Source organism: Perna viridis, chromosome 15 (genome assembly GCF_037379345.1).
Source record: "Perna viridis isolate PV_CMFRI_1.1 ecotype Kerala chromosome 15, ASM3737934v1, whole genome shotgun sequence".
Lineage (NCBI taxonomy): Eukaryota > Metazoa > Mollusca > Bivalvia > Mytilida > Mytilidae > Perna > Perna viridis.
Window position 1 is genome coordinate 4,072,982 of NC_142459.1, and position 24,488 is coordinate 4,097,469.

At 33.0% G+C, this 24,488-nt stretch overlaps 1 protein-coding gene across 15 annotated transcripts in view; it reads left to right on the plus strand.

Annotated features, from left to right (window-relative positions):
- The window catches only part of LOC148596625 (unconventional myosin-Va-like), a 75,450-nt gene extending 52,220 nt beyond the window's left edge, over window positions 1–23,230 (plus strand). For 9 of the 15 annotated variants that reach the window (XM_088564009.1, XM_088564010.1, XM_088564011.1 and 6 more), the window contains 12 exons: window positions 8,680–8,800; window positions 10,174–10,191; window positions 12,327–12,404; window positions 13,145–13,238; window positions 14,365–14,514; window positions 15,514–15,665; window positions 16,327–16,416; window positions 17,239–17,389; window positions 17,658–17,791; window positions 18,129–18,286; window positions 18,595–18,766; window positions 19,341–23,230. In XM_088564009.1, the coding sequence (XP_088420135.1) occupies window positions 8,680–8,800; window positions 10,174–10,191; window positions 12,327–12,404; window positions 13,145–13,238; window positions 14,365–14,514; window positions 15,514–15,665; window positions 16,327–16,416; window positions 17,239–17,389; window positions 17,658–17,791; window positions 18,129–18,286; window positions 18,595–18,766; window positions 19,341–19,577 (1,555 nt within the window). In that variant the 3' untranslated portion in view covers window positions 19,578–23,230. Of the gene's footprint in view, window positions 1–1,447; window positions 1,653–3,004; window positions 3,145–4,460; window positions 7,591–8,679; window positions 8,801–10,173; window positions 10,192–12,326; window positions 12,405–13,144; window positions 13,239–14,364; window positions 14,515–15,513; window positions 15,666–16,326; window positions 16,417–17,238; window positions 17,390–17,657; window positions 17,792–18,128; window positions 18,287–18,594; window positions 18,767–19,340 lie in introns of those variants that run through there. The other 6 variants (XM_088564019.1, XM_088564018.1, XM_088564015.1 and 3 more) reach the window with 5 other exon arrangements.
- The last annotated feature ends 1,258 nt before the right edge of the window (window positions 23,231–24,488 follow it).

Sequence of the window (24,488 nt, forward strand, 5' to 3'; positions counted from 1 at the left end):
TTTTTTTTTTTTTGTGTGTGTTACACTTGTTACATTCTGCAACAGGCCTGTATAAAGGGTGATAAAGTCTAACACCAACTCCTTTGTAAAGAAAGTTTCATGGATATCCTAATTATTATTTAAAATTGGAGTTTTTAGTTTGTTGATGTCAGGCACACTAACATGATTTTTGAGAACTGTTTAAGTCATTTTTTTAGACCAAACTGTTGTTAATTATTAGCCCTAATACTTATTTGGGACCATAAACTTAAACATAGCAACACAGTGAGGACTTTTAAATAATACAGTGACTGAAAACTAAAACCACTTTCACAGTGGTTCAGTCAATATTTTTGTATTGAAAGCTGCAGGCTAGATGTACTCACATGGTGTGTTTTTTTCCCTAATTAAATCTCATGGGTATTATCTCAGTATCTACTCTCTCCATTGTAAGAATGTCCTTTTTTACCAATAGAGAAAGCTTAGAGATTGATTAATTGATTGCAGGCTTAAAAATTGGTTCTGGGGTATAAATAGCAGCCAATTGAAAGAAATATGGAGAATTCAACTTTCTTTGCATCGTTCAAATTGCAGCATTATTTTCACTTATATCTCTGTTCAGATAAATTTGAAAACTGTTGTCCATCTATGTAATGTTAAATTAAAACTATATCTCTTCACAATACATTTAATTTGTTAGTAAAATGATTGAAATCAGCATTAATTGGTGACATACAAAGTCATGTGGATTATCCCAGTAGATTATCCACAGCTGTTGAATGGGATTAACTGACTTTCTAATCTGTGTCAAGAGAGGACTATAATCTCAGTGAAGGTTGGATTTATTTATCACATATTACAGCTTAACTTAAGAAAACAGTTTTTCTATATAATACAATATTTGTTACATTCAAATCTGCAAAAGAATTTCTTGTTTGGATAAGATATGTGACTCTAGCTGTCTATTGAATACTTTTGTGATACAATACCTGAATGGGATGGTTGACATAAAAACTGGAGTTATCTCCTGACCCAAGGGGTGTCAGATTTCCTTGCGTGAATACTATCTTCTTTTGTCTGTATTAACTTCAGTGAAAAAAAAAGGTGTATTGTAAAACAAAGGTGTTATAGTAATAGAAAAAAAACTACTTTTTCCAGTTTTATCATGCTTTCAGAAATCATTCTGATCTATTTAACATTCTTTAAGTGAGCATGTCTAATTAAATGTTTGTAGACATGTAAAAGTGGGCCTGCTGTGGAATAAATAATATCGCTTTATATGACCGATCACATCCTAATTATAGGAGACTGTTAAATTCTCTGTTGTTACTGGATTACTAGGGAACAGTTTCTTCATTTCTACTTAACCACAAGTTATATTACCAGGCGTAAGTTAGCAAAGTTCAACCTTGGGAGGATGTTATTTTTCCTTCAAAGTCATAAGTCATGGAGGATTAATCTTTTAAACAAACTTGCATATAATTAGGAGATAAATTCATATGTAAATAAATTCCTCATTTGGCTTACTGCAGTGGAATGTGGCTAAGTGTTGGTATTTTTAGATAACATTTTTGGAGGTTTTTTTATTCATCATCGATATTATGAGGAATTAATACCACTAGGACTAATGTCAACGTGTACTTGTTGTTTCCTTCAGAAGTTCTTCTCGTCAGGTAATGCTGCATCATATCTTCATAAACTCTTGGCAGGGGCAGATTTACGATTTCGGGTGAGGGGTGTAAATAGACAGTGCTTGCCTTTAGCCACTAGCCCGAGGCTAGTAAAAATTAATTTGGACTAGTGAAATGATATGTACATTTCTTGTTTCGGGCTAGTTGAATCTTATACAGCCATCTATTATTCAGGCTAGTCGTTGAGAATTTTGAAGGAAAGGACTGAATAGAATTAAAGGCTAAGCAATATTTCTAGTTATTGTTTATAATGATGAATTATTGTCACTATGTCAATCTGTTGTTTCCTTTATTTGTGTTCAAATTTTTAATGTTATTCAGAATCATTTTTTTGTCATATACCATGTATCTGAGTTGAATATTTAAGGGGATGGGGCATGTTCTTTCTGATATTTTTAATTAACAAGCTTAGAAACTGACTAAATACCATTTACAATAGTACCTTGGTATAAAATAAAAACTTGTTTGTTGTGTCATTATTAGTCTCTGTGACTCTTATAAAGGTGTTAGAAATGCTCTGCTACATTGTCATAGGTAACAAGAAACATGCTGAATGTTTTTTGTGTCACCTCGAAAATTAAATTTGAAGAGTAAGTTTGTGTAAGAATCAGGCAAAATAGGAAAAAATCAGAAACATGCAAAACCCAAATGATCAGAAACATGCATGTCAAAACCCCACCGATCAGAAACATGCATGTCAAAATCCAAATGATCTGAATATGTAATTTCACTTAAGGATACGTTCTCTATTTGAAAAGACTATTATTTGATTTCTGCATTACTAAATTTGCTCAGAAATTTCTCAATAGAATGTTAGAAAAATGATATTTTTGACAGTTATCTGCCCTTGAAATGTTCATTTTCAATACACTCAATTTGCCAAAATGAAATGGAAAATCTTGTCTATTTTCCTCGATTCTGATGGAGCAAAAAGTCAAATTAAACTTTCAGAATGGTGGTTTTTCTTATACTATGTTTCACTGCCTGATTCTTACAGAGACTGACACTTACATTCATTTTGCCTGAACAGATATATAAATTGTTGGTGTTTAGATATCATAGCATTCTCTTTCCAATTAAAGTTGTCAGGATGTTCAAATTTCCAATCAATTGCCTTGGTAGGTGTCTTAATAGTTTAGTAGTTAATACAAGATTTGTAGATGTAATATAGGTTCACTAAGAATTAGTCACAAATCAAACTTTCAGAGATAAGAGTTTTATACAAGTTTTAAATCTCAAAGTTTTTTGTCAAAACATACAGTTAGATGTTTGATCACTTAAGAACAACTTTCTATCAAAGGAGGGTTTAGCTAAAGACCTATTATGGTGACACTTTGACAATGTCTTACATAAGTGATCTTGATAATTAACCTGTAAAGTTTAATTCATGAAGTTTTTCACCTGAGGGGATGTTCTCACCTTGACTTGGTTAATTAGGTGATAGGAATGGACTTAAAAATTACTCAAATCTCAGGTAAACTATTTACATTTGTATTGAGTGGAGGGATGCATTGTTTTTGTGTGGACTTGAAATTCGTATTGATTTCAGAATTTGTTGTTGACAGTTAGTATGAATTATTTTTTTAAGGAAAGAAGGGTCTTAGTAATATCACAATAGATTTGCTGCTGAGCTTACTCATATTTCTGTTCTCTATGTGGAATAATTAGTTTTTGCTCATATTGATGTAGCTGAGAAATAATTTATTTAATCCCCCTCCTGATACAAGGGAAACTCTTTTTTTTGTGGTAAATTGTATTGCTAATGTTCAAATTTAATATGATTTTATAATTGAAATAAAGGTATTCAGTTCCTAAGATCTCCATGATTGAGATCTATCTAGATTTTCCATTATACAATTAAAGCAATGGCCTTTTTGTAAAAACATTACCTCTTAAATTTCTTATTAAATGTGTTAAAAGACACAATTATAATTCACAATAAATCATAAAAGATTTATGCATTTAAATCTTAGTAAGCAGTAAATCTTTTGTAATAATATTTTAAAGAGTTAAACAAACTTCCTTTTTAAATGTTTATGTAGTAAGAATAAAGCCTGTATGTACATTGTATATGGTATAATACTTGCAGTAAAGTCTTTAGTCCTTTTTTATTTATGATTGTAATACATGTAGTAAAGTCCTTGTTTTTATGGACAAAGACTATGAGTGACTTGACAAATAAAATATTCAATAGCTCCTGCACAGCAGACATTTAATTTTCTTATGTTAAAATCATTTCACAATTAGATAGATTAACATGGGGTAATTGTCTTCCTTACATTACAAAAATGTTGTCTTTCTCTCTTTATTAATCCCGGAATTTAATGCTAAACAAACCAAGCAGGTAAAGGCAATAGCAGAGGAATTCTCCATTGTTTCTACGATTTTTTACTGCAAATTACACTCTACTGATTGTGAATCTCTCCATAGTACCTATGTTTTATATGACAAAAAGTTCTGGAAAAAAAAACTTTTTTATAACACATGGATGGTCTTAAAATAGCATAAATAGGTCTGCAATGATAAAACTTTGTGAATACATGTTATTGATACAGTATTTTTTTCAATATCCTGAAAAAAAGAAAAAAAAACTTTGATTTTAGTGTTAAATGACCAATTGATTGCTGATTATGGCTCCCTCTGCAGGATTTTTAGATAAAGTTGTACTTATTTGAACATTTAATTACTACAGTACAGTATTAAAGTGAATTCTGTTTTGTTTGCCAATTTTAAACAGCATGTATCATAGTGAAAAGTTCAATATCAAAATTTTTATTTTTTTTCTTTTAGGAAAGGAAGAAGTTGACCAAGGGGCTTCAGATCAGAGGTCAAAGATGGGGGCAGCAGAATCAGCTCATGGTAACCTATCAGATGATGAAGACAAGGGTCAGATGTTGTATTATTCTGTTAGGAACAGTGCTTCATGGAACAACATTGATAGTCCTCCTCAAACAAATAACATGACTTCAGCCCAGTATCTGGATTTGGTCAACGAGACGAGTGGCTTCTGGACGTTTGATGACTCCGTCAATACCAGGGTGTCACATGTGTTGTCTGAGGAAGAACAACCTGATCTTGGAAACTCTATAGACCATGGTCACAATGGGACTCAACCTGACCTTGACACTTTTATAGGTCAAGGTCATGACCTTTCTAATCAAATGTCATCTGATTCTGGTCTACAGATAGATATATTTAATACAGCCAATGATGAACAAGTAGAGGGTGAATACCAGTTTATGAAACATAGTATGGAAACAGAAGTGACACCTGTTGATCAAACTTTATCTAGTGACAGTATTGAAGCCAGACTGAGTGAAAATCTATCATTAATTAGGAAATCCTCTTCTGCAAGTAGTTTGTTAGGACTTGTAAATATGGCTGCTGATGATATGGACACTGAATCTGAGGAGGGTCTGGAATCTAGGATGGAATCAGAAGAGTGCCCAGAGTCAGATGAGGGTCTTGAAGCTAAGATGGAATCAAAAGAGTGTCCTGATTTTGAAGAGGGTTTTGAAGCTAATATGGAATTAGAAATGTGTCCCAAGTCTGAGGAGGATTTAAATGCTCATTTAGAGTCAGGACAGGCTGAAAGTGGCCCAGAAAATCATACAGTTAGTCATGATACTAATAATATAAATATTGTGAACTGGGAAATTGACAGAGAAAGTGAAAGAAAAGAGGAAAACTTGGATAGAGAGAATCTTGATCATGATGAAGACTTAACAATACTAGTACTAGATAAAATAAATGAACGGAATGATTACAAAATTCCAGATAAATGTGATATTATTGATATTGTTACTAATCGTGTTGAATTATTTGAAAATAGAAATTCAGGGACTCTCGATAATCATGTTTTAGGTTCTGTAGGTGATTTTAATTGTGATGAGGGTGGGACAATGTTTGCTGGACAGGAAGGAGAATTTCACATGGATTTAACTTCAAAATATTATGATGATAATAGAATGGACAATCCTGATATCAAACCAGGGAAGACAAATGATACAGATTTTACTGCAAGTTGTTATGGTAGTCAAAACTTAGAATCAAAAGAAAGTAAAATATTTTTGGATACTATTGTAGAAACTGATTTATGTGATACCAGCAAGTCAGCTAAGACCTCATGTGATCCTAGTGAATCTGATATGAAGTCATGTGATCCTAGTGAATCAGCTATGACATCATGTGATCCTAGTGAATCAGCTATGACACTATGTGATACAAGCAAATCAGCTATGACATCATGTGATCCTAGTGAATCAGCTATGACACTATGTGATACAAACAAATCAGCTATGACATCATGTGATCCTAGTGAATCAGCTGTGACACTATGTGATACAAGCAAATCAGCTATGACATCATGTGATCCTAGTGAATCAGCTATGACACTATGTGATACAAGCAAATCAGCTATGACATGTGATCCTAGTGAATCAGCTATGACACTATGTGATACAAGCAAATCAGCTATGACATCATGTGATCCTAGTGAATCAGCTATGACACTATGTGATACAAGCAAATCAGCTATGACATCATGTGATCCTAGTGAATATGATATGAAGTCATGTGATCCTAGTGAATTAGAGATGAACTCATGTGATCCTTGCACAGGGGACATTGGTGTGTCTAGAAAAAACGTCTCTGACATTTCATGTGGTTCCAATGAGGGAGAAACTAAGTCATGTGGAAAAAGTAGTGAAAATATAAATTTGTGTGAAACTAACTCTGAGTTAGAGCATGCCATTCAGAGTGTACGTATGCCAGTTGCTATGGTAAATGCAGATAACTGTGATTGTATGATTAATCAGAAATCTAATCAGGTTTGTCACAGGAACTGTAGAGTTGTTCAGGCTCTGTTTCCATCTGATGGCAATATTGATCAGTGTTTACAGAGTCTAGAGCAAAATCTTAATCATTTGTGTTCAGATACTGATCATAATCATGATTATAACCACCCATCAAGAGATATCATGCCATTGTCTGATTGTACAACAGAACTTCCTGAGAAAAGAAATTCTGAATCTGGAGGTAAGCTGAATAATAACACTGAGAATATCTCAGAAATCAGCTGTAATGACTGTAATAATGGAAATCAAATGGATGAAAAAGAATCATCTAATGATGAAGGGTGCTACCAATGCAATTTGAACAGAACAAATAATGGGAGAAGTGAACCTAATCATGATTACAGTAAATCACTAAATTGTGTTCACACAAATTCTTCTGAAAATCACTCAGAAATTTCTTGCTCAAAAATACTTGTTTCACCTCCAAATCAAAACTCAGATACTGGACAATCACCTGACTCTTTGCTTCCAATTGATGTCTCTATAGTGACAAGATCAGACTTCAGGGACTCCAATGCTGTAGGTAGCATCTCCCTGGAGAATCCTAATAGTGACATTGAGGAGAATTTGTGGACTTTGTTCATTGAGAAAAAACGAAAACCAATCAGTATTGATTGCAGCTTGTTCAGTTCTCTGGAAGACATTAAAACAAGCAAAGGAGAGAGCATCAGCCATATTGCCAGGGAGGATAAAGGACAATTAAGTGTTATTCCAGAACTCTCAGACACTTCCTCAATAGAGTGTGAAACAAATTTAATTGACTCGGACGGAACTTATTTAACATGTTCTGACAATGACAGTGCTGACAACTCACAACCTGAATCAGGGTTCTGTGGAACTCTGTCTTCTGATTTCTCTAAACACGACCAAGTATTTAGTGATAATCTAAGTTTAGATGGAAGTTTTGATGGTTGTTGCCATGGTGATATGATAGAAGATGGCTCTATCTGTGGCTGTCCAGAGTGTTTTGGACAGTTACGTATAGAAAGGATTATAACGGCCGATAAAAGTACCATGTGTCCCGAGGAACCACCATATGTTCTCATGTGTGAAATTTGTGAGGAGTAAGTCATAGTTTGTTCTCATGTGTGAGATCTGTGGGGAGTAAGTCATAATTCATAGTGACAAGTTAAGTGTTACATTTCTTCCAGTGAGATAACTAGATTTTGTAATTCAAAGCTAGTAGTCACTTTCACAACAAAGTCGGGAGTGAATTGGTTGTATGTAATGACCTACCAATATGACACCAATATTCACATTACATTTCTGTAATAAACTTAACTGTGAAAGTACTGTAATTCATGGATACCAATTTTTGTTGATTAGGGAAGGAAAACAAGGATTATTAAATTTGTGGTTCTACTTACCCACGAAAACCTTGAAAATTGGTTCCCCATGAACAATAGTACTTTCACAGTAGTTTTAGAAATTAATGAAAGCAACCACTAGGTTGAGAAAGTAATAAAGCAATCACTGGGTGGAGAAAGTAATAAATCACTGGATGGAGAAAATAATAAATCACTGGGTGGAGAAAGTAATAAAGCAAGCACTGGGCAGAGAAAGTAATAAATCACTGGGTGGAGAAAGTAATAAAGCAATCATTGGGTGGAGAAAGTAATAAAGCAATCACTGGATGGAGAAAGTAATAAATCACTGGGTGGAGAAAGTAATAAAGCAAGCACTGGATGGAGAAAGTAATAAAGCATGCAATGAAGGCTTTCTTCATGCATTATTTAATCCTTTTTTAAGAAATAAAATCAAATTTAACCCCTTATAGAGTTCTTGAGAAAATCAGAAAACAGAATACTGTGAAAGTACATTAATTTGAGGATACCAATTTTCGTGGATTATGGGAGAAACACAAGTTTGTGCATTAGTGAATTCATGGTTTTGAGGTTTTCATTATACAAACCGATGGGATTCTCCTTTTCATTGGGAACCAAATTTCATAGTTTGGTCTACCCACGTACACCACAAAAATTGGTATCCTACGAAGAATAGCACTTTCACAGTACTGAAAGGGAAGCAGCATTATCACTCAGTTTACTAATGATTGTTATACTGGCTTGAGTTTGGCCTAAAATTAGTTCTGTGTTCACCGGTTTAGACAGGTTTCATGGTATGATCATAAAAATTATGAATATATTGAACAGATTATTAGAAAACCAGCTGCAGAAAACAGAGAAAGATTCAAAGAAAAAAGAACAAGATTTGAAGAAACAGCTGAAGAATCTGAAAGAAGAAAATGATAAACAACAAAAGATTATTCAGGAGGTAAGATAGATAACACTGTCAAGTGTGATGAAAGGGGGTTAACTCAATAATGTAAATGGGGGAGTTAAGACCAGAACCCTTGTTTTGAAGTCTACAAAAAATTTCTGGCTGGAGCACTTAATACATTTCTGATCATAAGCTAATTAGGATTTAATGAAAGTTAATGAGGAACAGTTTTCAAGGGATTTCTTTTTTTGAATTCAAGGAATTTTAGATGTTAAAAATCTTCACTTAAATTCAAAATGGAGATTGGAACTTTTTAAAGTCATGTTTTTCTTAAGTGGAGGAAGGTGTAAGTGTGAAATTTTAAAACAAATTATTTTGAAAGTTTTTTTCCCTTTTTTATTATTTTTTTGTTGTTATTTTTTTTTACAATTGTAAGTACTTTGCCCTTTTCTCCTGTAAATACTTTGTCTTTTCAATGTATAAACTTACTGCTTTTCTATGCAAATATGTGAAGGTAAAGGCTAAGGCTGATGGATTTGGTTAAACAAAATCATGTGGGATATATCTAGGAATCCTTGGGGCCAATTAGAGAGAATATTTTTCATTTTAAAACTTTCCATGGCTTGTAATTTTTTTTTATAATGGCCATTTTGGAAGAATAAAAGCTTTGACAGTTACTGAGCATGTGCGTCACATCACAGGTGAATGGTTATATCTTCAGCTTAAGCTACTTAATGAATTTTATGGTCTCTCTTCGGTAAGGTGAATTCTGAATACAAAGTATCAATCATACATGTAAATATTGCAAATTTCAGTAGCTGTAATCACTCAGCAGCAGTATTAGAACAAAATACATTATTAATTCATTAATTGTACACAAGAACTACTCAAAGCCAAAATTATTGGAAAAGAAAGTTTGATCAGCATGAGTAGTTCTGCCACAGGGAAAGACGTTTTAGGGGTTTTGAATTTGGTGATACTGCAAATTTTGGTAAATAATCTATGGTATAAGTCTTACAACTGGGCTGGAGAAAACCCTCTGGGACGGGTGAATTTAATGGTCATACCTTCAATAAGGTGAAGCTTAAGTGATAATAGCCTGTGGGACGGGTGATGCCTTTAATTGTCATATATTCAGTAAGGTGGAGCCCAAGTGATAATACTCTCTGGGATGGGTGAATTTAATAAACATATCTTCAATGAGGTGGAGCCTAAGTGATAATAGCCTCTGGGATGGGTGATGCCTTTAATTGTCATATATTCAGTAAGGTGGAGCCTAAGTGATAATAGCCTCTGGGATGGGTGAATTTAATGGACATGTCTTCAATAAGGTGGAGTCTAAGTTATAATAGCCTTTGGGACGGGTGATGAATTTCATGGTCATATCTTCAGTAAGGTGGAGCCTTAGTGATAATTCTTTATTTCAGCATAACAGTATTACCCGTGTAGGTATTCAGGCAAAGAGAGGATCTCACAAAAAATTCTTGACAAATGAATCCTTTTTGATGAGATTTTAACTGAACTTGTAAAATAAGTTATTATATTAAGACCATTTTAAAAATTTATTCACATTTCCTCTTTTTTCTGTATAAAAATTAAGTTCACCAAGCCTGTTTTAGTTTATACACATTTAATTTTCTTTTTGATATTTATATTTGAATTTGTGAGTTCTTTTTTCAAAGTTAATTTGACCTGATTTAGTTCAATCAGTAAGTAACCATTTTATTAGAGAAGCAAGTCAAGAATTTTTGACAGATTCCCAAAGTAATTATATTTATACATGGTTTACTAATCTAGAGTTGACTAAGTTTTGGGGTTTTATATGCACATTGTTATGTTTTTTATTGCATGTAAAATCACATCAATTCCTTTTAAGCTTTGTATACCATCCATTATAAAGCTAGATCTGTGATGTATGTTGGTTACATTTCAATATAAACAGATTGCCATTTTGTTGTATATCTTCTTTACTCTCTCTTTCACTCTCTCTGTGAGTTTTTGCTGTTCCTTAAGGGATCAAGTTTACTTCCATGAGTGGAAGATTTATCCAGGTTATTATATAAAAAGATTGCAGTTTTGTTCTAATTTTTCTCTCTCTCTTCTTTTCTTTTTCCTCAACTCATTTGTGAAAGAATAAATTCACCCGGAGTTATTGAGTCACCACAAACCAGAAACTTCTGTTACTATTTGCTTTTCCTGTTTTATTCCATGATAAGGTGTTCATCAAACTACAATATCTAACCTATAAACTTTGATGTAGATATGAAATTTGGTATCACTCAGCAGATCAAGTCAACTTTCAAGCTTGGAAAGTCCTGGACCTTCCCAAGTTTTAAATTAATGGTCAACATGAGGAAAACTAAAAGTCAACAATAAGTGTCTGTGAAAAGACTCAAATATCAAGGCCTTAGGAAATAAAATTTAAACAGTCATAAGTCAGAAATAGAGGGTCCTGGACCTCAGACCACCTCAATTTGAACCCCTGCTCTGTTGCAATATACTTTTTTGTCTGACCACATATCTAACCTATGTACTTTGATGTAGATGTGAACATCTGGTTTCACTCTAGTTGTAGATGTGAACATCTGGTTTCACTCTAGTTGTAGATGTGAACACTCGGCTTCACTCTAGTTGTAGTTACTGAATCTTTGATATACATTGATAAATGCACATCAGTATACATTCTATATGTTTTCTGTGTAAAAATTATATCACGAAGTACCTTCACAGCCAAAAGCTTTAAAATATCTTGTAAAGCCTTAATGCATTTGAAAATAACATCAGATGAAATTATAGTTTTATTAATACAAAATGTCAATGTTTTCCTATCAGTTTCGTGTAATTTCACTTGAGCTTTTACTTTCTTAGTGAAACTGGCATAACTTATTTCAGAATTTTGACTAAAATTATAAACATGAAAGGTTTATTAGGACTTTCATTTCTAGGGTTAACAAGTAAACTTTTTAATTCCCCAAACCTTTTCCATAAATAAGGGTACATATGATGATTTGGTGGTTATAAGTTTCCAGGTGGTCTTTACATGTTGCACTTTAATGGCATACAATGTCTTTAACTGGTCTGAGTTGCACAATATTTTTTTGCTGGTTTCTAAGTTACATTTGAGAGTTATCTTTCTTTGTACAGTGGCTTCTGTTGCATGCACTGTTGGGCTTTTTTTTTCTCTTCCAAATGAATGAGTTGTCTTGATTGGAGCATACCATATTGTCATTAATTAAGCATCTGATACTGTTTGTGCATGGAGTCTTGTCTTTGATGTCTCCATGTAGTTCCCAAAGTATGCCTCTGTTACTTTAGTCCTGTATTTTGTGTGCTAACCAAAGTTCAACTAAACCAAGTTAGATATAACTTTTCTACATGTCACAACTTCTGTTCTGAACTATGTCAGTATTTTTGCACAACATTTGTTTACTTAATTCACTTCATAAAGTCTTTATTGACAATCAAAAATAATATTTGGAAATTTCTGATAAAAATAGATTAACTAACTATAGGTCTCTGGGTATGATATGATCTGAAACAATCTGTTCACTCACTGAACTGATATTGACTTTTATTACAGAATCTTCAGCTTGGACCTGAGGCTAAGATTGAGGCTACTATGCAGCATGAAATTACCAGACTGACATCTGAAAATCTGGTATGTGCTAAAAATCTGATGGCCTTAGAAGTTCAGATACTTATATTTAACCAATTGTTTGACATTGAAAGATTTTCTTTGATGAATATTTGTGAGGAAACTCTACAGACAAATCTGACAAAATTGAACCATAATTTGTTTGTGTATAACTTGCTATGTTAGAAACAACTTACATAAAATGTGACTGCACATCATCATTTTGACTGAAGGATTAAGGGACACAGCTCTTACAAATCATTGGAATGTTTGTATTCAGCAGTTTACATCAATCTCATTTAAGCATCAAAGTTACTTTGACTGATTTCAATCTATTTCAAATGAAAGTTTGATGGGCTTTGGTGATATTGAATATGATACAAACATATCACTGATTTCAAGAATTAAATCCCTTACCCTAGATCTACCTCCCTAACCTTTCAGAAGATTTTGATTACACGTCAATGAATTCTATAGTTATTTTTAAGTTTCAGGATATTAATTGAATTTTACTACTTTTTTCTGCACGTAACACTACAATTTTTATGTATTCAATATTAAAGGGACTCATTCATGATGATTTATTTTCATGATATTTTCTTGCTTAAAAAAATTAATTTGCTAACAGTATCCAAGTACTTCACATAAGAGATCAAATTGTTTCTTGGTAGGTATATATATAGGCAGTTCCAATAGAGTAGACCATCCAGCAAGCTGATGATACTTATACTTAATAATTAATAACATTCCTCTGTTTTTTACAGGACTTGAGAGAATCTCTTGACAAAAACCAAGATCAGATACGTAAACTGAAAAAGATGCTGAAAACATACGCTAAACGTCTCAAAGATGGGGAAGGTACTATATTACTTACTACTTTGGATTGTTGGTTTTTAAAGTAAATTTATGTTATCATGCACAGGCAGTTCCCAGTCCCAATCCACTCAATTTAGCTCAAACAATGGGTTGATTATATAGAAAAAACTAGTAGTCACTGGAGTGCCCCTCGCCTTTCAGAGTTTCTGCCACCTAGTAGTCACTGGAGTGCCCCTCGCCTTTCAGAGTTTCTGCCACATAGTAGTCACTGGAGTGCCCCTCGTCTTTCAGAGTTTCTGCCACCTAGTAGTCACTGGAGTGCCCCTGGCCTTTCAGAGTTTCTGCCACCTAGTAGTCACTGGAGTGCCCCTCGTCTTTCAGAGTTTCTGCCACATAGTAGTCACTGGAGTGCCCCTTGTCTTTCAGAGTTTCTGCCACCTAGTAGTCACTGGAGTGCCCCTGGCCTTTCAGAGTTTCTGCCACCTAGTAGTCACTGGAGTGCCCCTCGTCTTTCAGAGTTTCTGCCACCTAGTAGTCACTGGAGTGCCCCTGGCCTTTCAGAGTTTCTGCCACCTAGTAGTCACTGGAGTGCCCCTGGCCTTTCAGAGCCACTGTCATGTTTGTTGTCTTTCTTTAATATCTACTCCTTAGAAATTACTGCTTAGATTTTATACAAACTTGGCAGGAATGACATATGGAAGGAAATGTGAACTTAGATTGTTTGTGAAGACTTTGGTTAGTGTAAAAAGAATGACTTCCATCATTTTGAACATTAGACAGGGATAATTTTCTTCTGTTTTTTAGCGGATTTCTGCTATTTCAAATCTGGATTTTACCATTACGATTCTTTTTTTTACTGTATATTTACTTCCGATTTTGCCAATTTCCACTTTGTTTGTTGACTTTGTAAAATCATCTCTGATCAGATATCTAAGAGTAGAACTCTTTTTACTGTAAACTTTCAAGCAGTTTTTAATTCGCAATTGGACCTCAGATTATGTTAAAATGTTCTTCATAAAATATTTGGGACGGTTTGATTTTCCTGTTACAGGTCTTAGCCTGAAAATAGGGAAAAATAAAACGGCCTTAAAAATATTATGGTTTACAGTATTGAGTGAAAAAAATTATACCCTTACTGTGTATCTAATGTATATATGTGTGATTATAGCTGCTGAGATTGCTGCTGAGATCGACAAGGATGAAAGTCAGAGTGTTGGTAATGTAGCCAGTGTTAAACATACCAGAGAAAGGAACTATATGGGAATGCTAGAATACAGAAAGGAAGATGAACAAGCTCTCATAAAAAATCTGATCATGGGTGAGTTTACATTTGTAGTCAAAAATCTGAACATGGGTGAGTTTACATCTGTAATCAAAAATCTGAACATGGGTGAGTTTACATCTGTAGTCAAAAACCTGATCATTGGTGAGTTTATATCTGTGGTCAAAAACCTGGTCATGGGTCAGTTTACATCTGTAGTAAAAAATCTGATCACTGTTGAGTTTATGTCTGTAGTCAATAACCTGATCATGGGTGAGTTTACATTTGTAGTCAAAAACCTGGTCATGGGTGAGTTTACATCTGTAGTAAAAAAAAACTGATCATGGGTCAGTTTGCATCTGTAGTAAAAAATCTAATCATGAGTGAGTTTACATCTGTAGTCAAAAGTCTGATCATGGGTCAATATACTTCTGTAAGTTTTGGTTTATGGCTGCACTTTTTCAAGATAAATGAATTTTATTGCTCAGTATATTGTAAGCATTCATTCAAATTAATTACTCTCTTCTAAAGAAGTACAATGTTCTTTCAGTCATAAGATCAAGCCACATAATATACAATGGATACTATATTGGAAAACTCCTCTGACAAAACAATGTACATATCTGATTCAACAGTTATTTAAGTGTGCTATTAATAAGTTATGAATTTACATTTGTATTAAGCAATTTAGAGCAGATGTGACGAATGTTAAAACTTTGAACCTTGGTCAAATGCTGTACAGATTTGAAGAACTGAATAGCTCCTTGGTTACCTCCCTTATAATGTCAGTTTGTAAAAACTTTTTTTTTTTAGATTTAAAGCTCCATATAATCATAGGAATACTGCCGGGTTTACCTCCCTTTGTAAAAACTTTTTGTCAGATTTTAGCCCTATTACTACCCAGGTTACCCTCCTATGTCAGTTTGTACAGTTAGTTTATATTTGACATATTTGAAGGTCTGTCTACTGTAGGATTACTGCCTGGGTTACTTCCTTTATTATAGGATTTATGTTTAGGTTACCTACCTTTGTCAGTTTGTTTGTTTTTTTTTACAGATTTGAAGCCCCGTGTAGCTGTAGGATTACTACCTGGGTTACCAGCCTATGTCCTGTTCATGTGTGTCAGACATACTGATTATGTCAATGATGATGAAAAAGTCAGAAGTTTACTCACCAACACAATCAATGGTATTAAAAAATGTGTCAAGGTAAAGATCTGTAATGTTTTCTTCGACCCATGTGCCTATCAATAAGTTGATTTGAAACTTAATATGCAAGTAATGTATTCTCAGAAAGTTTAATGCCTTCATCAATTGATATCTAACTTTTTAGGTTAAATCTGACAGAGAATGGAGAATAGTGGAAAGTGTAAGCTTGTATCTGGTTTATATTTAACAAAGAGAACAATCTGAGAGATAATTATGCTTTTATAAAACATTTTCTGAATTATGATTCACAGTACAATCTTAAGTTCTCCATTTCATTGCTATTTAAATGAAAAATACAGTGTTTGATGTTTGTTTTTCAGTTGCCTGTGAAACACTAGAAGTGTAAATGTGTGACTAGTCCATAGTATTACATATACAGGCAAATATTTTTCACGTGAAATTCATGTTAATCGAGCTTCACATGAAATTCATTTTACATTAATTTCATGTGAATGTTTCACATGAATTTCATGTGAAGGCTTGATTCACCTGAATTTCACATGAACTCTGTCTTAAAGTTTATTTGCTCAATTCAGGTGAAAATCATGTAAAATTCATGTGAAAATCATTTGAAATAATTTTGCCTGTATATAGTTTCTAGGCAATAATCTTCGGTGACTAATGTAGTTTTGCTATCTTATCTTATAACTTTGTTTTCTAGAAACACCATGGTGACTTGGAGAGAGTAACATTATGGCTTGCCAACACTTGCCGTCTGCTTCACACACTCAAACAGTATAGTGGAGAGAAAGTAAGTTTTTATTGCACTCGGTCTTATTCCATGTATGTATGTTGGTTTTATTATTATTATACCCCAACTCATTAGAGTGGGGTGATATTGCAGTCACCTTGTCCATCTGTCTGTTACACTTTTTTTGTCACAGATTTCTCAGCTTCTACTGAAGGGTATGCTTAGATATTTGGCAAATTACTTCTACATGATGATAATTGTACCATGTCTCCCTTTCCCATCTTTTCGACTGAAATGGTTGAGTGTAGTATTCTTAGCTCAATGTAGCGTGCAACATCTTGTTTGTTTATGAGCATGAAATGTTCAAATTCGATTCTACCCATTTAAATTCAACCAATAACACTATAACTTTGTAATGTTTGAAAGAGCATGTAATTTATGTAATCTTTTGTGTCATATTCTTTCCTTTTATCTCAGATCTCCATAGGGTTGATTTGATTAATCCTTAAGTACCAATATATCATGAACCAAAATGCTTTCCAGATTCTTAAAAAAGGGAGATAATTCAATTTAAGGTTAAAAATGTTTAATATTGCAAACGAAATATCACTCACAAGCATCGCCTTAAGGAGGTAGACCTAGGGTAAGGGACATAACTCTTGAAATCAGTGATATGTTTGTATCATATTCAATTTCACCAAAGCTTATCAAGCTTTCATTTGAAACAGAATGAAATCAATCAAGTTACTTTGATGCTCTCATGAGATTGATACAAAATGCTGAATACAGACATTCCAATGATGTGTGTAAGTTGTGTTCTTTACCTTCTACTTCCTTAAGTTTAAACTTGTATTTGTGACATGTCTTCTTTTCTGTTTACAGGCTTTCCAGTCTGATAATACTCCCCGTCAGAATGAACACTGCCTACGTAATTTTGACCTCTCTGAGTACCGTCAGGTGTTCAGTGACCTGGCTGTCTGGGTTTACCAAACTCTTATTAAACAGATGCAGGAAGCTGTACAACAGACAATAGGTAAGTCACATGACAGAAAGTTGACCTATGACCTCAGGGTCTGAGTATTGTCTGGTGTTTATTGACCTGACCACTCTGGCTGTCTGGCCTTATCAAACTCTAGAAGTACTCACATGACAGAATGTCGACCTATGACCTGTTTAGAATATCTTTGTAACAATTATTTACAATATAAATTCATTTATAATTGTATAGCAATAACACATGGTTCTTCCAAATTTATGAAAATCTACCAGCAATTTTTATAAGATATTGTATGATATTACAGTTCCAGCAGTTTTAGAGCATGAAGCTATAGCAGGTCTAACAGCCTCTAAACCATCTGGTATGAGGGGAAGATCATCCAGTACTGCTGGAGAACTAGAGGACAAAGAACTGTCTCTTGATTCTTTGATGAAATCTGTAAGTATCAATTACAAAGTGATACCATTGGTAAACATTTAACGTCATAATATTTTTATTGTAGTTATGTAGAAATCAGTGTGTTATGATATCATATTAATGTGATCATCTTACACAGCCATTTTGATTTGACAAAATTTAAGAAGAGTTAGACTTGGACAGCTTTAATGTTCACCAGCCGTTGCTCTTACATTCCATTGCAAAACAATCTTGTAACTACATTTAGAAGTTCATTGTCAGATTACCTACCAGTACATACTTTTCATTCAGCATCTGTTATTATATTAAGTCCAGTTAAGCAGTTTGCCTGAACATATCATTATTTATTCCTTTTTAGATGAACAAATATAGTCAGATTTTAACCCAGCATGCTGTGGATCCTGAATTAATCAAACAAATTTTTCGTCAGCTCTACTACTTTGTAGCAGCAGGTGCTCTCAATAATCTACTTCTACGTAAAGATATGTGCAATTGGTCTAAAGGCATGCAGATCAGGTAATAACTGATTGGTAGTCTAGTTTATACTATGAAGGAAAGGATTGAATTATGGTCAACATTCATGTTTCTCATACCTGTATTTATAAAATAAAGATACATGGAGTTTCTTCACTTAAAATACTGTCTAAATAAATACAAAATTTTAATTCTAAAGAGCAAAAACACTTGGCCCAATTACACTTTATATATAATGTAGTTGCTTGAGCTGTTGGTCTATGTGTTTGTTATGTGTGTCTGGTCATATATTGTAAAACTTGAACTGTGTAGTTTTGTATATTAGTATAACTTAATTTGTGCGTTTTTAGGTATAACTTGAGTCACTTAGAACAATGGTTACGTGACAACAAATTACAAGAATCTGGTGCACTGACAGCATTAGAACCCATTACTCAAGCCTCTCAGTTATTACAGGCTAGGAAAACAGAAGCAGATGTTGATAGTATATGTGAAATGTGTTCTAAACTAACCACTCCACAGGTATGGGACTTAGTCATGTATTCACTAATATGAAATTTATTCCAAACTAACCACAAGAAACCTGGGCACATAGAAAACAAAATGCAATTGGGACTCCATCAAAAAGGTGGAAATGTGTCCCCTCTTCCGCTTTTCTGGAAACATCTGTTGCTTAAGTGTGTCAAACATTTGTATGTTACAGGCCACTATTCTTCTGTATGTTTTTAGCTTAGTATTGAAAAATAAATTATATTCTATCCTTTGAATTTTCAAACTTTGACCTTCATTTTTTCCTGAATGAAAAAGGAAATTAAGATTCTTTAAGAAGTTAAATTACACAAAGCATATATAGAATTTGACATGCAATGTGAATATCAATGTATACTGTGTTAAATTTTGAGGCAAAGAAGCTATACCAAAAATGTTTATGTTGCACATAGTACTTAGGCTCTAGGTAGATATTTCACAGAATATAGTTAAGGGGTTTTACACAGACTGCAAAAAATGTGCTGGAATTAACACCCCACAAAAATTATCAAATATACTGGATTTATTTAGGGTTTCTTGTTAAAAAAAACTATTGTTTGTGTTGTAGATTGTGAAAATATTAAACCTATACACACCTGTTGATGAGTTTGAGGAACGAGTACCAATCAGTTTTATACGTAAGATTCAGAAGAGATTACAAGATCGACAAGGATCAGACAATACACTGTTAATGGACACAAAATATTCATTCCCCGTAACGTTCCCATTCAATCCTTCCAGTATAGCCATGGAGAGTATAGATGTTCCTGAACAACTACATTTAGGATTTCTCAATAGACATTAAACTTCCTTTTCAAACAAACATCAATATTTGGCAGTATTTTAAAGCTAGGTTAAATAATGGTGACAGTTAGTTTCTGCAGGCCAGCAATTCACAGAAATTTCCAAACAATTTATTTCCTTAAAGACTGCAACTCTGGATTAAAACCATGGATACAGTACACGTCGCCTGTGTGGTCTATTAGAGTCCCCCATTAGACTTATGTATTAAATTATCTATGAAAACAAGTTTTAGGGCTACACTACATTAGTAAAATATCAATCAAATGGAATAAATTCATTTATTCATTATTAATTAAGCTATTTTTTGTCATTCTTACTCATTATTAACATATACATACACTGCTTAATATATCTGATACGTTCTTTAGAGCAGTATTTCCATGAAGCCAAATTTTCCAGTTTTAGGGTAGGTTATATTTCTGGAATAATGCTGAAATTAGATTTTTTAATATTGCAAGTGCAGCAACAAAACCATTGTATTTATACCCAGATTAACTATGATATGGTACACATATTCCTATGATGTGAAACCCAGATTACTATTATATGGTACACATATTCCTATGATGTGAAACCCAGATTACTATTATATGGTACACATATTCCTATGATGTAGTACCCAGGTTGATTGAATGTACTAAGATTGATGTTAATTTATTATATACATATCATGTTACAGTATGTTGTTTTTGTTGGACATAATGTTTTGTTTTATTTATTATGTACATTGACGGTAGTAGAGTCTATACTAGTTTTATGTGTATAAAATTGGTAATGTTCTGTGATATATGTTCAAACACACCTTCGTATTCTAGAAGATATTCCAGAATACCTTTATGTCCTGTATGTATAGCATGGTATGTTCTAGGAGATGTTCTAAGACGAAGTTTAGTATGATTTGTTCTAGTTATTGTTCTAGCATAGTATGTTTAAGACTGTGTCTTAGGAGATGCTCCAGTATTTTCATGCTTTAGGAGATTTTCTATCGCCTTAATGTTCTAGGATATATTCTTGCATACCTTTGTTGTTCTAGGAAATATTCTAGCATAACTTGATGTTCTAGGAGATATTCTAGCATACCTTGATGTTCTAGGAGGTTCATTCTATTTTAGTTCATATTTGTTTCACTTCGGTTACTTAAAATCTTTCCTGTAAAGAGGCCATGTTCTACTTACTGACCTTTTGTCTGCTGTGTGTCCAGCTACAAATCAGTTTGTCTTATTATTCTGTTATTTTCAACATGAAGTGTTTAAGAAAAAAGAAATGCTTTTAAATTTATGAGTAGAATTTTAGTCTTCATTCATGTCTATTTCCATTTGAAACTGCCAGTCAAAATGTCAATGAATTACAGATTTATTAGAGCATTATAAATCTTGATGTGATGATATTCCAAGTCTAGTTTCCTTGTCTCTATCATTCCACAATAAAAAAAATCTCTACATTTCAAAGTAACAAAACTATTTATTGTCTTGTAATAAAGCTCTACGCATAATTTTAAAATCTAAATTTTATCCAATAATGACAAAATCTTAAAGGCATAATTATTTTTGTCTCATAATACCTGTCTCAAAGCATTAATGCATGAATTCCACACAAAAGGACAGAAAATATTGCTGCATTTTTTTTCATAATATCAATTTATACTGACAAAAAAATTAAGAGATTGAAATAGATCAATTGTTTTCATACTTCCTTGTGTCTACAGTTTCTTTTTGTAGCTATTTTTATCATTAGATGAATATGACCAGTTCTCAATGACAGTAAAATATTTTACCTGTAATTATTTTGTACTGTTTTATATTTTGTATATTTGTAGAGCTATTACTACATGTTTTGCGTAGGGATACACACAATAATAAGTTAAATGCATTGAAGATTTTTAAGTAAAAACAATGGTTGTAATGAACCTTATTGCATTTGTTCTAGAATTCTGAAGTTGGTTATTTCCATCATTTTGTACAATTAATATTTTGATCATTTATAATTTCAGGATTTGGTTTCATAAAGAATCTCAATTTAAGATTTTCCTCAAATCATTCCTCAAATTCCAACCAATCAAATCACTTGAAATTAAAGATTTTAGGGAAATCTCAATTTGAGATTTTTTATGCAACTCAGGCCAGAACTCTTAATTTTTTTTGTTCAATTTTTGAGGATTTAAGTATCAGTCTGTATAAAAATCAGACCGGTGGTGATTCATTCATGTCATACCCACCAAACTCACTAATATTTCTTGTTCAGAAACAGTTACTGATCACATGACTAGTCTTAATTTTTCATTTGGTCATTGCACTTTTAACATAAAAGTTATATAGATTGTATATGAAATTTGCAAGAGTTATCGTTCTTGATTTTGTGGGAGATGAATGCATGATTTTCTCAAAAGTACAGATCTGAATATGGAAAGGACAATTGTTACGTATAAATATAGCATATGTAAATTGAAAATGTATCATTTGTTCGGTGGGTTTTCCTTTGCCATGAATCACTTTAATATTGACAGTGTCTGAATTTTATATGGACTGTTACTTAAAGCAAAACAAAGATGCATTTAAATATTCAGAAGAAACAGTCAAGCTCTAGATATGGTCTTAATTTCTTCTAAATCAAATATGATGGTTGATTTCTTCCTGATCCAATCAATGATGCTATTCCCACCGCATATTTTTGTAGAAAAATTATTTTTACTTGTATTTTATTTTTGTTCTAAATTGAACAGTGGTTACTGTTATCACAAGAAATTTATCTATGCACATCAGATTGTCCAAGTTCCATGAATTGTGTGACTTCAGTAATTACTTGATAATCTCAAAATGTCATTATAGAAAGGCTTAAAATTTAACATTCCAATCTACTATAACTATTTTTTTGTTTTTTTGTTTTTTTTCTTTTTTTATAAAGTTTTCATGATTTTAAAATATTTTCTCTGATCATGTTAGTTGTATCTTGTAGTGCATGCAATATAGATACAACAATTTATTCTCTGCTAGTTTAACATGTTAAAATTCAAGTTTTCCAAAAGTTAAAATGAGGCAATTCATTACACGAATTTACATAATCATTATTTTTCCCAGATACTTAAATTGCTTAGTATTCTGAAGTCCTTGATAGAGTAACCAGTTTGTAAACCAGGCGCTGATTTCACAAAAAGTCGTAAGATGACATTGATCTTAAGTAAGGATGTCACAATGCTTTTTTAGGTTGTGATGTCATTACTTACAATCAACTTTGTACTTAAGATTTTTTGTGAAATCTACACCAGGTCACCACTTTTCATATTTTATTTAAAATTGGAAAGTTTTCCTATTAAAACAACTACCTCTGTAGCAAGTATGAAATGTATAATTGAACTTGAGGAGACCATATTACAGAGAAGTTTATGAGGTCTTAAATTAGTAATCTATATTGGAATCATGATTGACATCAATGTATAACTATTTTTTTTTATATTTTTAGCTTCAGCTTGAGAATTTCTGTTTGAATGTTATGAAGAATGCATTATGGGTAATACAATTTATAACATAATGTTCAGCTTGGCAGTTTTATATCTGATATTGAAACATACATTAAAGCAGATTAATTGTGTTATACCAAATGTACAGGACATTCCACTGTTTCTGCTTGATAGCTGTGATAATAAACTATACCACCAGGTGTCTCCTCTTTTCTTTTTATAGATACAGTATGTTAAAATAGTTGAAATGGCTGTTGTTCATCAAATCCAAAGATATAGGAATGGTACCAGGCATGGATGATAGGGGACAGATCCATCCCTTTATACCATGCATTATATGGGCTCCTAGGAGCCAGGACCAAGATATAATGATAAAGTAACTGCAGAAAACAATAGCAACAGCATTTAATATGAGTGAAAAATAAATGAGCAAGTGTAGCGGAGATGCAAGATAAGCAGTTATATTGGAAATAATTTCGACCCTGAATTGGCCATAAGAAGACGCTTGCCCTGCTGGTGCACCTGGTCCATGCTCCCTGATTTTAGTAGAATCTAGGTTGCTCATTTACTATAAACCTGTTATTTTGGTTATTTCTTGTGTGTGTATGTGTGTTTGTCCAATCTTTGTCCTTGGAATATTTCCCTTTGATTTCCATTTGAATCTTCGTTCCCTTCATTAACGTTTAGTACCACAACCGGAAGCAAAAAAAGAGAACAAGACTTAAGGAGGTAGATGAAGGGTAAGGGACATAACTCTTGAAATCAGTAATATGTTTGTATCATATTCAATTTCACCAAAGCCTATCAAGCTTTCATTTGAAACAGAATGAAATTAATCCAAGTTACTTTGATGCTTACATGAGATTGATGTAAACTGCTGAATACAAACGTTCCAATGATTTGTAAGAATTGTTTCCCTTACCTTAGGTTTACCTCCTTAACCATTTATTTAAACATTTGAAAGGTGTGTTCATACATTGGAACTACTGTAATAATGGAGGACACATACAATGAGCTTGTAGAACTACACAGAAATTTTCCTTCACAAATTCTGAACAAGTGAACCTGTTGTTAGCATAGAATCCTATTATTTTAATTTGTTTACACAAAATGGTATCTGTAACTAACTGAATTGATATATTTTCAAGCTCTGTATGAAGACCCCCTTTAAGGGGAATTCCCAGTTCATTTTTAGCTCACTGACTTTTAGAAGCCTAAGTGGCACAGTTCCAGCAATACTAGAGATTATCTGGCAAGCTATTTTCTGACTTGGTGCCATCTAACGGAATTCCAACCTCTTACGTTATATGAGTAATGTGGCACGGCAGGGAAGTAGACCTAGGATATACAGAGCTGTTAGTGTAAACATGCAGCATTTATGGGTTGTATAAGGTTAAAATTAAGGTTGAAGCTCCATATAACACATTGAACTTAATGAAATTAGCATGGGAGCCCATT